Source organism: Neovison vison, chromosome 12 (assembly GCF_020171115.1).
Source record: "Neovison vison isolate M4711 chromosome 12, ASM_NN_V1, whole genome shotgun sequence".
Taxonomy (NCBI): Eukaryota; Metazoa; Chordata; class Mammalia; order Carnivora; family Mustelidae; genus Neogale; species Neogale vison.
The window spans coordinates 81,875,408-81,892,372 of NC_058102.1; the positions used below are offsets into that span (position 1 = coordinate 81,875,408).

General features: G+C 43.7%; 1 protein-coding gene across 2 annotated transcripts in view; it reads left to right on the forward strand.

Moving 5' to 3' along the window:
* The first annotated feature begins 1,481 nt into the window (after positions 1-1,481).
* ANO6 (anoctamin 6) overlaps positions 1,482-16,965 on the forward strand; it is a 181,633-nt gene continuing 166,149 nt past the window's right edge. The window contains exon 1 of one of the 2 annotated variants that reach the window (XM_044227537.1): positions 1,482-1,851. In XM_044227537.1, the coding sequence (XP_044083472.1) occupies positions 1,779-1,851 (73 nt within the window). In that variant the 5' untranslated portion in view covers positions 1,482-1,778. The remainder of the gene's footprint in view (positions 1,852-16,965) is intronic. The other variant, XM_044227538.1, reaches the window with a different exon arrangement.

Consider the following 16,965-nt stretch of genomic DNA (forward strand, 5'->3'; position numbering starts at 1 on the left):
GTTAGTTAAGTCTCCAACTCTTAATTTCAGCTCAGGTCTTGATCTCAGGGACATGACCTCAAACCCTGTGTTGGGTTCCACGCTGCGTGTGGAGCCTATTTAAAAAAAATTTTTTTTTTTAAAATTCTGTTCTTTAAGATATTGGACATTTTCTTAAAATTAATTTCCACATGTCTTATGCATATTTGTGGCTGTTCTCCCACTTATGATTGGTCCCAATGTTGTTTCTTATATATGGAAATTCAAAAAAAATGTACGGGAGAATAAAATGCATGGGAGATTTACTGTCATCATAATTATGATAATTCTGGTACCTCCATGGAAAAAATATAAAAAGTTTTGATGGGGGTGCCTGGTGTCTCAGTTGTTAAGCGTCTGCTTTGGGGTCCCCAGACCCAGCCTTGACCCCAGGGTCCCCAGATCCAGCCTTGCATGGGGCTCCCTGCTAAGCAGGAAGCCTGCCTCTCCCTCTCTCACTCCCCCTGCTTGTGTTCCCCCTCTGTGCCTCTGTCAAATAAATAAAATTGTTCAAAAAGAGTTTTGATGAGAAGTATAGGGCAATGAATATAACAAGGATTTCAAATATACCTTCTAAGCCCTTTTCAGGAATCAAAATGAACCTAACAGCAGCTTCTTTGAAAACAGTTCTGCAGACACAATCCCAGGAACCTGCAGTTCAAACTATCCCCCTCCCCCGCCCCCGCCCCCATGAGTCTTTAAAAGTAGAAATCTCTTTGTATTTCTCCTTCTGCTCCCTTCGGTCGCGTTCTTTTACTTTCTGCCCCAATTTTATTTAGTACTTTGTTTCCTCTGGTTGTTACAGTCTTTCACACTGCATTATAGTAGAGCTTGCTTCCAACCATAGGGAAATTCTTTGGCTTCTTTTGCATTTTTGATAGGGAGGACTAAGCTGACTCTTGACCATCTCGCTACCACTCCCTGCGTGTGCTCAGGCGGGCGGGGGTAGGGGGCGCTTCTCTCGCCTTCTAACTTCCCTTTATGCGGAAATCCTGCGGCCTTTTGTGAACACGTTTCTTGAGATCCCTCTCTTTGTCTTTTTTCGCGTATCGTTTATTATTTGCGAGTTTTGCCTCTTCTCTCTGCAATCGTCCTCTCCCCTTGCCCCCTTAGAATACACATTCCCTCACTTTGGGGTCAGAGTAATTGATGCCTGAAGATCCTCCATGGGCTCCACCTAGCCTTTACATATGGTTCAAACGTGCTCGCCTTCAGGGTTCTCCACCTGAGCTGTTGCGGCGTTTCTACCCCTCTGCAGTAACACATGTCAAAGAAAGCAAGCCCCAGGACTTGTCCATATATGACCTTAAAACAGGGCGCTGCCTCGTTTGGAGGCAACGTTTGGGGAACCTTGTCCACTCCCGCCCCCCCGTGCTCTCGCCTCCGCCTTCCCCGAGGTCACTGGCGTGCAGAACGCTAACGCCGACTGCTCCGGCTCGCGTCCCGACTTCCTTCTGGGAGCCTAATAAACCTGGGGGAAGTTTAATCATTCCGCAGCGAGCCCGGCTCTCTCACTGGGCATGCTCAGTGGCCCGGCCCCGCTCCGGCGGCGAGTGACTGTCTTGGGCGCAGGGCTCGGGTCGGCGGCCGCTTCGGCGGGGCTTCCAGGAGTGCGGACGGGGCGCTGCAGCCCCTGAGGCGGGAGCCAGACGCGCCCCGCGGTCCCCGCCCGGTCGCAGGGCCCAGCCAGAGCCGCGTCGTTCCGAAACCCGGGAGCCCCCAACTTCGCGCCAAGTTCGGAACCGCCCTCCGGGGTAGCCATGCAAATGATGACCAGGGACGTTCTGCTAGAAATGGACCAGGAGGAGGAGGACGACGACGACGGGGACATCGGTGAGCGAGGGGTTCCCCGGCGTGGGCAGACGCCGGAAGAAGTTGGGGACTGCGCGTGGGCGCCGCGCCCTCCGCGGGAGCGGCTTGCGGGAACCCTCGGCCGCTCGGAGGGGCGCGGGCGCGGGCGGCCGGGGAGGAGGGAGACGGCGCCGCGGTCCCGGGGCCGCAATGCGGCCGCCTCGAGCCTCAGCTGCCTGCGGGCCGGCGCCCGGGTGAAGGCCGGGGAGGCGCGGGGCGCGCACGGGCTCCCGAGAACTGCGTCCGGGCGGGCCGCAGCCGCAGCCTCGGAACAGTCATGCTAGATACAGGGAGGTCTCCGCGCGCCGACGTCTTGACTCAGAAGCAGCAACTTTTGGGTCATTTCCTCCCCCCTCGAACCTGCTCTGGGGATTCCGGAGAGCGGCGCGGGCGGGGAGCCGGCTCCGGTTCGGAGAACAGGGGTGTGACCCACCTGCATCCGCTGTAAAGTGAAAGAAGGGATCGGCTCTGAGAGGGAGGGTGGGGGCTGGGTGGGGCGCCCGGGGAACGGATTTGTGGCCGCGGGTGGAGGCCCGGGATCCTTTTGTCAGCCGCGGAGCCCGCAGGGGCCGTGATTGGAGGAGTAAACCCTAGTCCCGGCGGACCTCGGGACATGTCTACAAGTCCAGAGGGCCCCTGGAGCTTGGCGAGACTGGGAGGTAGTGGTGGGAGGTGGTGGTGAGGGGTGGAAGCCAAGCCTGGGTGTTACCATTTCCAGTTCGGGTTTAAAATGTTTAGAAGTTGTAGACGGAAAGGAGGAAGAGCTGTTTAAGAGTAGAACAACCACTAAAACAAACAAGAGGGAAGGGAGGAGGTGGGGAAGGGGAAAACTACTGGAGGAGAAGGGAGAATATCACTGTCAGGGAATGACACATTGGGTCCCTCCAGAAGACTGGCAATTTAATTATCCTGCTGGTCTGCTCAGAGACTCTGAGTCTGTTTCCTGCAAGCAAAATCAGTTTAAAACATAACAGTTCCTGCTCTTGTCCTCAAGTCCTATTTTTCTCTGATAACTTTAGAAGTAACTTAATTTTAGGAGCTAGGGGTGGTTTTTATCATTTTCCCCCCAGCTGTATTGAGATATAGTTTCTGTATCATTTTCTAACTTTAAGGTCTATAAAGTGCTGAGTTGATACGCTTATATGTTGCAAAATGATTACCACCATAGCTTTAACCAATACCTCCATCGTCTCACATAATTACCATTTCCTTCTTGTGGTGAGAACATTTAAAGTCCACTCTTGGCAACTTTCAAGTACAGGATGCAGAATTAATTATGATCACTATGCTGTACCGTAGATCCCCAGAACTTGTCTTACACCTGGAAGTTTGTGCCCTTTTTTTTTTTTAATTTTTATTTATTTATCCGACAGAGATCACAAGCAGGCAGAGAGGCAGGCAGAGAGAGAGGAGGAAGCAGGCCCCCCGCTGAGCAGAGAGCCCGATAGGGGCCTCGATTCCGGGACTCCGATTCCGGGACTCCGAGACCATGACCCAAGCGGAAAGCAGAGGCTCAACCCACTGAAGCACGCAGAAGTTTGTGCCTTTGACCAACACTCCCCCCACCCCCATTCTCCTGTTTCTATGAGTTCACCTCTAAATGACTTTATCTGTAGTAGTAGATTTCACCTGTAAGTGATATACAGTAATTATCTTTGTCAGACTTACTTCACTTAGCATAATGCCCTTCCAGGTGCCATCCATGTTGTCCTAAATGGCAGGATTTCCTTCTTTCTCGAGGCTGAATAATATTCCGTTGCCCACATGCAAGGATGAGGAAGTGGTGAGGGGACTGGGTGGTGGTAGTGATGGTTACACACACACACACACACCACATCTTTATTCATCTATACTGGGACAATTAAGTTATTTTTATATCTTGGTTATTATAGGCACTGCTCATTAACACCCAAAGAACTAGATAACTTTCTTGTTGATCAGGAACAAATTGAATAGAGGGGCTTATACTTCATGATTTAGCTTTACTTTTCATTCATTTGAGAACAATTTGTTAGATGGAGGGAGCCAGTAGTATTCTTTTTTTTGTTAGAGAGAAAACTGAAACTCACAGGTTTATCTGCCTAGCTTTTTGTATAACTAGTTAGGATTCAAACCCAGACTTTTTGATTTTCAAGACCTGTGTGCATTATTAGTCCATTTTCCACCTGGTCACTCAGCTGCTACTATTTAGCAGGCTTTACTGGTAAATCATGATTACATAAAAATGTAAATTATGGGGAGGGTATGTGCTTTTGGGTAAATTGGAAGGGGAGGTGAACCATGAGAGACTATGGACTCTGAAAAACAATCTGAGGGGTTTGAAGTGGTGGGGGGGGAGGTTGGGGTACCAGGTGGTGGGTATTATGGAGGGCACAGCTTGCATGGAGCACTGGGTGTGGTGAAAAAATAATGAATACTGTTTTTCTGAAAATAAATAAATTGAGAAAAAGTAAATTATAGGAGCAAACTTTAAAAAGTTATAATAAAGTAGCATAGTCTGTTTTGTAGGAATATACTTTTAAAAAAAAAGCTTTATTTATTTGAGAGAGAGAGTAAGGGAGAGAGAGAGAAGGAGCAGGGAGAAGGGCAGAGGGAGAAGCAGACTCCCTAATGAGCAGGGAGCAGGATGTGGGGGGCTCAATCCCAGGACCCTGGGATCATGACCCGAGCCGAAGGCAGATGCTTAACTGACTGAACACAGCCCCCTCCGTTGTCTCTTATGGTGAGGTGTTACTGTTTATGTTGAGTATTGTAAACAAATAAGGATAAAAACCCTAATGGAAATCAGAGTAAGCTAGAGACTCTGAACTTTGTTTGTTCTGCTGTGTCATCAGTAGATCTCAGTTTAGAAAGAAAACTAATTTGGTCTAGTCTATGTTTACCAGATGAGGCATCATAAAATTTATCTTAAGTGTGTGGCAGTAGGTTCTTTTTTGTAATTACAGATGTAATTTATGCTGTTTCTATCGAGTCAAACTGTAACTGTATTTAATAAAAAGTTAAATATCTCCTCCTTCACCCTTCCCTCCATAAGCTACTGATACTGATACTTTACTGTCTATAAGGGTCAACTCAACAGTTTATGTCAGGGCGTTATTATCTCCGCAGTCTTTGGTTGTTATACAAGTTCAGTGTGGGTTGCACTGATTTTATAATAAGCACAAATGTTTACCAGGTCAATAGAAATTTATGTCATTGTAAAGTAGTAAGTCTTTTTAAAGGTTAGCAGAAGTAGGCTGATAGTATATAGCCTTTAACAAAATAATTATAATTTCCAACTATGGGAGAGGAAGTTCTAGTGAAATGAAGATGATAATTTTCACCTGTGCCTCTTGTTTTACAATGTAGTGCTATGTTAAAGCTGTTGACTAACATATTTCTCCTAGTACTGGATTGTCATTACCAATAGTTGTATAATTTAAAATCCACTCAGGTACCGAAGGTTTCTATGTAATTCCTCTGTGAATATTAACTTTGTCATTCAGAACAGTAGAGTTATTTTTGACGTAGTTCCTGGGTAAAACATCGATCACCAGATAATTTGCAAAACACAAAAAGAAAAACTTCTTAAACTAGTTGTGGTCCCCAGTTATAGGATATATATGTTTTATGTACATACATGGAAGGGTGCCCTGTAGTAGACTGGGATTTAGGGCTTTCTCCCCCCACCCCACCAGTGGGTTTCTGCTTACTTAAGCAAAAGTATGTGTAAAGATTGCTTCCTTGTTTGGCCTGAACCTGACCAGAGAATCAAAGATGGTAATTTTATTATAAGCATCTTTTCCTTATTTACTTTGCTCAGGGCCACCAGAAATTGTCCCCAAAGGTTTCTGAATGAGGCAACCTGTTGGCATGAGAACATTTTTGCAAAAGACCCCTTATTTTCTAAATCAGCTCCAACAACCAAATGCAGGTGTGGCATGTGGGCAGTAGGGGCAGGAAACATGTGGCTTTTAGCCCTTTTGCACTGATGCTGGTAGATAGCATGTGTCCAGACAGGTTTTGTGTGCCTGTGTGCAAAAAAAGCGTTTTTGGCTTGCCTGCCTCCAGGACTCCTCCCATGGGCTCCCCCGCCTCGCCCCATTAATCAGTGAATAAAATCCATCATTTCTTCCTATTCATGTAGAAAATGATAGAAGCATCTTTTATAGCCAAAATGTAGGTACTTTATATAGTGTGCTGATTGATTGATTGATTGATTTTGCATTTCTGTGGTTCAGACTTTGCTGAGACAGGTAAAGTGTTCTCAAAAAAGGAGGGAATTATCAGGAATAAGTCAGATGGTTCAGGCAAAAAGGTTTGTTTAGATGCTTGGTTGGTTGCTTTGGGTTCCCAATCTGTTTATGGTAGAATTTACTCTTTGATCCCCACAGCTGATGGTTGAGTCATTGGTTGTGGGTCGGGGCAGGGGAGGGGAGGGCCGTTGTGGGCAGAGGCCCATTACCTCTGAGTTCTGATGGTCCAGCTGTATCTTTCAAGTGTCTTTATTGGCTCCTTTTTTAATCTCACATTTTTACACAGACTTACTGCACAATTTCTATCCCTACAAACTTTGTTTAATCACCTGAAGATCTGATCCTAGATCAAATATTAACTGAGCAACCCTTCTGTGCTAGATGCAAGATTGGGTGTGGGGCTTTACTAAAAAGGAGTAAAATGCACCCCTTGGCTGCAGAGAGGTGGGGGCCAGGAACCAGCCCTTTGCAGTAAGTGCCATTATCGAGTTGTGTACACAGCCATGGGAGGAGGTGCGGGAGTCACCTTCCCAGCAGAGATTGCTGAGCTGGGCGCTGGAGGACCAGGCAGATGCAGTGGCAGGGAGGGCAGAGGGAAACTCAGGAGCTCCATGGAGTTGCCCGTGGTAGAAGGGAACAGCCACAAGGCTAGGGAGGCAAGAAGGGGCCACACCATGAAGAATATTCTGCATGTTTTAAGGATTTGGTATTTGGAGGTCCTGAAAGATTTTAAGGAAAGGAGTGATAGGAGCACATTTGCGTTAAGATAAATCTCCCTGGCAGCATGTGGGAAAGTGGCGTGGAGAGGGGAGGTGGTAGAGGTAAGCCTTTCTGGTAGTCAGGTTTGGAAATGCCTGCAGTGGCCATGAGAGTAGAAAGGAGTGGTCTGAAAGTTTAGGAAAGAGGTGACCTCTCTGAGGCCACAAGCAAACAGCTGGATTCTTGGACTTGAGCTGAGTGATTAGGTGGCAAGTGGTGGCAGCTGTGCAGGAGAGGAGACTTTTCTGTTGTTCCAGCAAGTCTCAGACTTTTCTCCTCTGCTTTGGCTCAGACCATTTCCCTTCCTTGCTAATACCAGACTTAGCTCCTCTGTTTTTCAGTGGCTCACTCTCTTCCAAGCCTGTCAAAAACCTAGAAAGCCAGTCCTGATCCTCATTGCCCAGAGTGCCCAAGAGTAAACTGTTACACACCTTATTTTTCTGTTCTACACGATTAGCATGCACTTTTTTGTTTTGTTTTTTAGCATGCACTTTGTATTTTGTCTTTGTTGTTGATTATCTTTTTTTTAAAGTTTTATTTATTTATTTATTTTATTTGACAGATAGAGGTCACAAGTAGGCAGAGAGGCAGGCAGAGAGAGAGGGAGGAGGAAGCAGGCTCCCTGCTGAGCAGAGAGCCCGATGCGGGGCTCGATCCCAGGACCCTAGGATCATGACCTGAGCCGAAGGCAGAGGCTTTAACCCACTGAGCCACCCAGGCGCCCCTGTTGTTGATTATCTTTATCCCCACAGCTAGAGTGTAAATTTCTTGGGTACTGAGGACTGGGTCATTTGGGTCTTCTAGAGATCATGCAGAATATCCCGAACATTGTAGACATTCACTTCTACAATTTAAAAAAAAAAAAGTTCGCTTTCTCATCCTCCTTTGACATACCAGTTTCCTGAAGGCAGGTGTCTTGCATGCTTTGTGTTCGAAGCTATGCCCTTTGTGCCTCCAATGGTGCTTGCTCTTTGGTAGAAGCCAAGCAGATCATTGTTGAAAGATCAATAAGTGAATTGCTGTTTTAAAATAGTTTGATTAACATTATGCTTGGTGGTTTTATGGCCCTCGTAGAATTCTCTTCTATGTCACTTTGAGATTCCCTTGTTATCTGTTGATTTTCCATATCAGGTACTCTGCTGGGTTCCAGGGTCCTTGACCTCCTGTACCTCACTATCTGGGAAGGAGGCAGATACACAAATAGATAATTACACTAGTCTGTGATTACTGCTGTAATCAAGATGTGTACCAGGGTCCTTGGTGGTACTAAGGAGAAAGCCTGTAATCTTGCCAAGGGGACTCTTCAGATGCCACACCTCAATAGCCTCGGAAAGGATCAGAAATAGATAAGTGGGTGGGGCTAGGACAACGATGTGTCTTGAGTATTCCTAAATGTGATATACTCTGATGAAATGAACTTTGATGCTGTCTTTATCTGCTATGGCAAGGGGGAGATTGTCTCTACTAGTAGAATGACAGTTCAAAACAAAACAAAAAAGCAAACGATCCTTAAAGCCTTTCTCTTTTTTTTTGAGTGTCGTTTTGCCCCCTTTTTAAAAAATATAAACCTGTTATTTTCAGTTTCAAACACTCAGTCACAATTTATCTTCTGCATTTTAACTTTCAAGTCAAAGAATTGCTTTCTAAAATGTTTCCCATCTCCTCTTATAATTCCCATCATTCTCTAAATCTGACACAGACACAGTTCTAAAAGACTTCCACACTCACAACCCTTTCTTTTTCTCAAGTGGTTGTAATAGTCATATATATTGATTGCTGTACATTTTTTTTTCTTTTAGAAACCAGTAAATTTAGACCAAAAGCTCCTGTGAAGGTTTCTGTCAGAGATGCTATTTAAATTCTGACATTCTTGAAGGGAGATTATAATGCATTATTAGGAATCCCATAATCTAGCTTTAGGTTAAAAAATGGTCTTAAACTTTCAAAGTGGGTAGTTATAGCAGGTTAGAGTAAAATGATTATTTTTTAATAAAAGTTTCCACTGTAGCTAATACTTTAGGTTTTCATCTGTTATCATACTTACCACTTTGTGTTTTGTATTCTAGCTGATTCAATAAGTCTTTTTTTTTTAAGATTTTATTTATTTATTTGATAGAGAGCACGATCACAAGTAGGCAGAGAGGCAGGCAGAGACAGAGGGGGAAGCAGTCTCCCTGCTGAACAGAGAGCCTGATGAGGGGCTCGATCCCAGGACCCCAAGATCATGACCTGAGCCGAAGGCAGAGGCTTAATCCACTGAGCCACCCAGGCGCCCCAAAGCTTATATAGTCTTAAAGGGAGAAGTGCTATGCACTTACCTTTGTACTTCACAGCCTGCGTATTGTAATGCTTTTCACATAGTAGATACTCAATAAACATTTGCTAAGGGACTGTTTTAGATTTTAACGGAAGCTTTGTACACTGTAAGATTAAAGCTTGATCTGCTTTTGGTGGTGCAATGTAGTCAGGGCGGGGTCTGTGCAAAAATCACCAGTTTTAGCGCAGGAAAACATTGTTTCCAATTAACTTCAACCAAGGAAATGTACTTCGACTTATTGGTAGCTCCCATATAAAGATGGAGATGGTGAGAATTTAATACAATCAACGGATTGTCTTACGTCATTATCATCATTGCCATTATTGCATTTCCTTTGGTTTTGCCTTGCTCTAGAATACTGCAACTAAAATTAATTAGTATCCATCCCAAGAAGCAGCCAGTTTAAAGAATACTAGATGAAAACATCAAGAATGGAATAGTGTGGCTACGTACCAAAAAGCAATTCAGATACTCCTCAGCCAGAACATCAGATGGAATGTTTGCATGGAAGACAGGTTGAGGGGTTAATAAGCAAGTTCCTCTGCTGTGGTATTTATCACTGCCCTGGCTACATGTCTGAGTTCTCACTGAAAAAGCTTGCTGCAGCAACTTATTCAGTAGCTAAAAATATGAATGAAGGAAAATGTATTCTTTTGTGAAGTCCAGATGTGGCTTTTATATTTAATGCTTTTCATCTAGGACATTGAAACTCTGCTGTTTCCCACATTATTTATATTTGTAATACAAGGATTTGTATTATATACAAATCCTTGAAATTGAGGGAAAAAGGGATACTGATCTTTAAAATTATCTTTTTTATAATTTTAATTTTAACTTTGGCAGTACTTCAGCCCTAGGTCAGTCATGCAAGTAGATGTTCTTTCACAAAGTGCAATTAGGCGAATTATAGGCTTGTTTATAAAGCCTGTTTTACATAAACTAAGATTGTGTTGACATAATTGAATTTTTTATGATTTCTCCAGACATTCTACCTAGATATTTGAAAGATAATCTTTGGCTTGGCACAAACAAAATGATGGCTAAACCTTTTTCCGGCGTCACCTAGACACAGCCTTAAGCGTTTTTTTTTTTTCTGATTTGTGCTTAGTTTTTAAGAAAAATGATTCCCCACTAAATTGAAAGCAAACATTATATACCCTTCTCACATATAAAACTCAGACTTTTAACATTATTTTATTTTTTATTTTTTAAAGATTTTACTTATTTGACAGAGCTCACAAGTAGGCAGAGAGGCAGGCAGAGAGAGAGGTGGAAGCAGGCTCCCCGCTGAGCAGAGAGCCCGATGTGGGGCTCAATCCCAGGACCCTGGGACCATGACCTGAGAGGAAGGTAGAGGCTTTAATCCACTGAGCCACCCAGGCACCCCTTAACATTATTTTAAAAGTTTGTTTATATAATGATTTGAAACTGTTGCATTAATTTTTATATTGTTTTATTTCTTTCTGCTGTTACTTATTAAATAAACAAGCCCTGGATGCTAAGTTTGTGTAAAAAATAAGATCCCCTTTCTAAAAAAAAAAAAAAAAAAATTTAGAATAAGCAAAACCCACCATTGTTTCTAAGTGAGACAAGTAGTAAGGAAACCATGTAAATTCATTGGTCAGAGATGCCACCTAGGGAAATAGGAGATTTTAAGAAGGGAGGGTGGAAGGTGAATCCCTGACGAGGCGGCTGGGAAGGCAGACTCCGGGAAGGCAGTATTGATGCAGAGCAGGGCCACGGGAGTGGAATGGTCAGCGGTCAGAAGACCCGAGTTTGTGGTTGGCTTTGACATTGAGAATCTATTACCTGAGGCAAGTTGCTTGGCTCCTCTGAGCCAGTTTCTTCAGCCCAGTAGGGCTGCTTGGAAGATGCGAAGTGTCTGTGTAGGGCCATGTGGGGCCTTTCACTCAATGCTCTGCAAGTGGCAGCTACAATGTCACCATCTTCATGAATTCATGTATTTACATCTTCATGAATTCATGTATTTACATGCTACTTTTTATATATTTTTTTAAAGATCTCACCTCATTTTATTTTAATTTCAGCCTAAGAAATGGTTACTCTTGGGGCACCTGGGTGGCTCAGTCGGTTAAGTGTCTGCCTTCGGCTCAGGTCATGATCGCAGGGTCCTGGGATCAAGCCCCGCATCGGGCTCCCTGCTTAGTGGAGAGCCTGCTTCTCCTTCTCTCAGTGCCTGCTGTCCTGTCTACTTGTGCTTTCTCTCTCTCTCTCTCTCTCTCTCTCTTTCTGTCAGATAAATAAGTAAAATCTTTAAAAAAGTGGCTACTCTTCACCTCTGTGATCTCTCAGTCCTCCCTCCTAAACACTGGCTCTGCGTTTTGTGTTGCTCAGGTCCCATCGTCTGTGCAGAAACTGCCCACTAAATGTCAGGTTAAGGATGACGGTGACAGCAGCTGTGCTGCAGACACAGGTGCCTAAAGATAAAGGAGTCGAAGAATAGCATGTGCTTTCTGCAAAGAGATAATTATTGTGTGTGCCCCCCTCCCCCCTCTTCAAGCAGACTGACGGTGTTTTCCGAATTCCAGGAAACCTATTTCAGGCAGAAACTCCTTCAGGGAATCCTAGCAAAAGATCCTAAGGGCTGATAACTCCCAATAAATGGCTTGTAAAGGTAGAAATTTTTTTTCCATCAGTAGTACCTGTAGCTTATCCCTTTTGCTCAATTGCTGTCAGGCACTTCTTGCCAAAGTATGTGCGCTTCCATGTGTCATCAGATAATTGTATGTACAAGACATGAAGAAGGAGACATTTAAGTAAAGTAAATCGTTTTTATTAAGAATTGAATATCGTGGGAGAATAGGGGAGAGGAAGATCAATGATGAGATTTTTAGTGGTCAGGGTTCTCCCTGATTTCACTGTTACTGCTGAAATTGGAAACATGGAAGATCGTTCAGAGATGTTTGCCATTCACTGGAGGGAGGGCAGGGAGGTGGTCTGTGGTGGGTGTGATCATTGATCTGATGTTAAAAACCCGTTTGGCTTTACATCCTTCTCATTGTCCACATTCTAGTTCTTGACCATTGTGTGTGCAGGCAGTCAGTTTCGGCCCCTCATTCTTTAAACATCTTCAGAACTGGAAGTGACTTTTTTTTTTTTTTTAAAGATTTTATTTATCTGACAGAGATCACAAGTAGGCAGAGAGGAGGAAGCAGGCTCCCCACCAAGCAGAGAGCCTGACTTGGGGCTCTATCCCAGGACCCTGGGACTAGGACCCGAGCTAAAGGCAGAGGCTTTAACCCACTGAGCCACCCAGGCACCCCGTGGAATGACCTTGTATCTCAGAGAGAGGACCTCCCAGCTACCTTGTTACTGGAGCACACCCAAACTCCATTCTTGCATCTACATCCTTGTGGGTCTGAAGGGGAGGAGACACCAGGGCCTTAGCTCCCTGTCTGAGGGATCCATCCAATCCACTTCTCCCTTGAAGCCCTGGATGAGTGTAGGTATTGGGGATTAGGTGAAAGTGCTCTTTTTTTGAGGTTTGGATCTGCAAGTGAAAATCTGAATTTGATGAGAGATATTTATACCAGAGATTAAAAGAAAAGGATGACTTCTCCTTGTGTTGAAAGATTATTTCCACCATCTATTATAGCTAACCTCGCCTTACCTTGGCCGGGGATGTGGACGGGCATCCTGTAGTGTATCAGGAAGAAATGGGGCTCTCTACTGGCCTGTGGTCCTTTTTATTTATCCCCTGTTGGCTCCTCAGTTGCCCATCATTCTCCTCAGGAGTTCTTTATCTGACCTCTGTCCCAGTGTTCTCCTCAGACAAGTTGCCTGAGGTTATGACTACCACTGCTTACACTTCAGTTTTAGACAGATGTGATTCAAATTCTGGCCCACACATTTACTAGCTGTGTGACCTTGAGTAGTGACAGAGCTTTCTTCCCCTCCTCTCTAAAACAGAGCTGATATTAGAACCTACTTCAAGCATGACTATAGCAGTGATGTCATTAAAAAAAAAAAAAAGTCTTGCTTTGCAGCGTTGCGGTATCTGATACACTGAAAACCCTCTATAATTAGAAGCTAATGTTGATATTCTGGGTAACAATTTTTACCTGTATCTCAGCCCAGATTTGTCTCTTCTGTTTTTCACTAGAGGTTTTGCCTTTCTCCCAAGGCTATACCTTCCATGTATATAGCTCACTGTTAGTCTTTGTCTTTCTCATTAAACTGTGAGTATCTTGAAGAGATCTGTCACCTCCTGGAGCAGCATAGTGCTTGGGCACATGGTAGGAGATCAGTACATGCTTACTGAATGAGTAAATGGATGAAAGATTTTGATCATTGAAGGGCTACGAAAGACTGGGAAGGTAGGCCTTTGTGTATAGATCAACCCTCGGGTAGGTTTTTATAACTTTGGAGCCTTGGTTTCCATATCAGAAAAATGTTATAGACATAATATAGAAAGGGTAATGATACTTTATGGAATTGTTACAAGGTTTAATAATATTAATATATAAAAGTACAAGGGACAGTTCCTGGCACATAATAAGCCAGCAAACAATGGAGTCATTTATAGAACAACCAAGCATAGAAAAATACAGTATAATTGACTGGTGTAACTTAAGTTAGATTTTCTAGATTTTCATATTTCACAACAGTATCATCCTTTTGAAGATACATAATTTTAGAAAGGTAAGAGAATATACTATAAAGATTCATAATGAAACTTAAATGATACTTTGCTAGATTTTACAGTAAAAGAAAACACAAAAGAAATAAGGGCATTTCTTAATTTGGCAAATTTAAGACTTTCAAAGTATCTTCTGTTAAAGTCTAAAGAGTAGTGTTCTTGATATTGATCCTTTGAAATTTTAATGAAGTCAACTTTTAACATAATATGCATTGTTTAAAAAGTTTTATTTATTTATTTTTTTATTAAAAGATTTTATTTTTTTGAGAGAGAGGGAACGAACAGGGGAGAGGCAGAGGGAGACTGAGAAGCAGGCGCCCTGCTGAGCAGGGACCCTGACACTGGCTCTATCCCAGGACCCTGGGATCATCACCTGAGCCAAAGGCAGAGGCTTAACAGACTGAGCCGCACAGGTGCCCCAGGAAGATTTATTTATTTCAGGGAGAGAGAGCGTGTGTGTGCATGAATGAGTAGGAGGAGCAGAGAGAGAGAGAAGCAGACAGGGAGCTCAGTCCCATAACACTGAGATCATGATCTGAGCTGAAATCAAGAGTTGGATGCTTAACCAACGGAGCCACCCAGGTGCCCCTAAAATATGCAGTTTTAAAATAGACATGTAATATTTAGTTATTATTTGAATGGTCCGTTATTTTAAATGGAAAAATTCAGACATGTCTCATTTGCTCCCAGAGCTAAAATTTCTCTTCATTAAGTATTACTGAAAAGTTTGAAGTCAGATAAAACCTGTTAAAAGACAAGAATAGGGGGGCGCCTGGGTGGCTCAGTGGGTTAAGCCGCTGCCTTTGGCTCAGGTCATGATCTCAGGGTCCTGGGATCGAGTCCCGCATCCGGCTCTCTGCTCAGCGGGGAGCCTGCTTCCTCCTCTCTCTCTCTGCCTGCCTCTCTACCTACTTGTGATCTGTCTGTCAAATAAATAAATAAAATCTTTAAAAAAAAAAAAAAAGACAAGAATAGGATACAGAGCAAAATGATAAAACTGAAGACAAGAGCCCACAAAGAAATCGTTACCTTTATGGCTTGAATTGTTTTGAATTTAGTGATATAAAAATAAAATAATCTCTACCTAATTTACAAAAATAGGTACATGAAATGATACGTTTCATTTTGTGTGTTTGAGGTTTGAGACTGATTTGCCTGTACCCAGTTTTTAGAACTTAAAACACTGCTAGGCCCCTCTAGTAGCATCAGCCATAAGAAAAGTTAGATGTCCCATCCCGTTTGGGTAGATCAAACACAATGAAAAGAGGAAGGCTGTTTTTATCCCTAAGGAGAGGTAAAGTGATTTGCTTTATAGTTAAGTGTGCGTAGAAGGGACTCTGCAACAAACATGAAAATTTCATCTTTTGGTTACTGCCCTTAGAATTGCAATTCTTGTCCATGGATTTCAACCTATAGTCCAGATTGTCAGACTGTCTCCTATTTCCTCCCTCCATTTAAATAGCATTTAGTACCTATGGCGTGCATGCTTCTATAACAAGCACATTGCAGCTTACAAATCACAGAGGAGATGTGAGCATTACTAACAGTCCTTGTCATCTGCTCTAAGGGTGAGCAACACAGTAAATGACTTTTGAGCAATGGGGTAATGATGGTTTTCCTGAGAATTACAGTTGCCTAAACTGTGGGCTAGCGGCTTGTTCATACTCCAAGATACTTATTTTGAAGAGTTTGGTCACAGTCTTGACTAAGTTATTTGGCACGCGCACAAAAATCCCTTTGGAAGCTGATTGTGGAATTTGCTACTAGTGGCCTTCATAAATCAGAACTGTTGCTCTTTTAAAAAGACATGTGCTTAGGGACGCCTGGGTGGCTCATTTGGTTAAGCATCTGACTCTTGATTTCAGCCCAGGTTAACAATCTCAGGATGATGAGATCGAGCCCAGTGTCAGGCTCCATGTGGAGAGTGCAGCCTGCTTGGGATTCTCTCTCTGCCTCTTCTCCCCACCCCCCAGCCTCCCGCTCCCATGCTTGCTCAGGATTTCTCTCTCTCTCTCTCTCTCAAAAGATGTGCATAGAGATTTCACTGAACTCAAGAGCACTGAATTAATGTCCTTCACAGTCTTTACTGAAGACCTCATTTGGGTCATGTTCTATTTAAGTTCTGTGTATAGAGAACCAGAGAGAATTCCACCTTTAGTGAAGCTTGTTTTCTAATAAGTGATAACCTACGGGTGCCTGGGTGGCTAAGATGGTTAAGCGTCTGCCCTCAGCTCAGGTCAAGATCTTTAGGTCCTGGGATCCAGCCCCATGTCAGGTTCCCGGCTCAGCGGGAAGTTAGCTTCTCCTTCTCCCTCTCGCCCTGCTCATGCTCAATCTTTCTGTCTCAAATGAATAAATAAAATCCTTTTTTTTTTTTTTAAAGATTTTTATTTATTTATTTGACAGAGAAATCACAAGTAAGCAGAAGTAGGCAGAGAGGCCCGCAGAGAGAGAGAGGGAGAAGCAGGCTCCCTACCGAGCAGAGAACCCGACATGGGGCTCCATCCCAGGACCCTGGGATCATGACCTGAGCCGAAGGCAGAGGCTTAACCCACTGAGCCACCCAGGCACCCCATGAATAAATAAAATTTTAAAGAAGTGATAAAGTAAAAACCGAAAGTGTATGCAAAAATCCATTCATTTACCTAATGTCTATTCAGCACCTCCTACGTGTCCAGCCTTGTGTTCTGTGCTAGGAATTCAGCCCTACATGAGGCAGCAGTGGCCTCTGCCCTCAAGGAGGAGGCTGACCAGCAGGGAAGACAAACATGCCAACATTACCAGCAAATTATATGTAAAGACTGTGGAAGAAAGAGACCGACCCAGGAGAGTACAGATGAGAACAGAACTTGGGCATTTCCACAGCAGCTCAAGGAGGCGGGCCCCCACTGGAGGATGGCTGACAAGTGCAGCTGTTATTTTCATAATTCTAAAAATAACACGGCCTTAGAGTGTCATCTTTAAAAAGTAGGTCTTTGAGAAGGCTCAAGATGTATGTTAGATTCATGCGTAAAGCACCACGGTTGTGTTCTGACTCGCGATTCTGATTGTGCTGTGCTGGGCCAGCACTCCACGAGGAAGATTTGTTTATTTGGATTTTTGCAGCTGTTAGTGTGCTCAGGAAA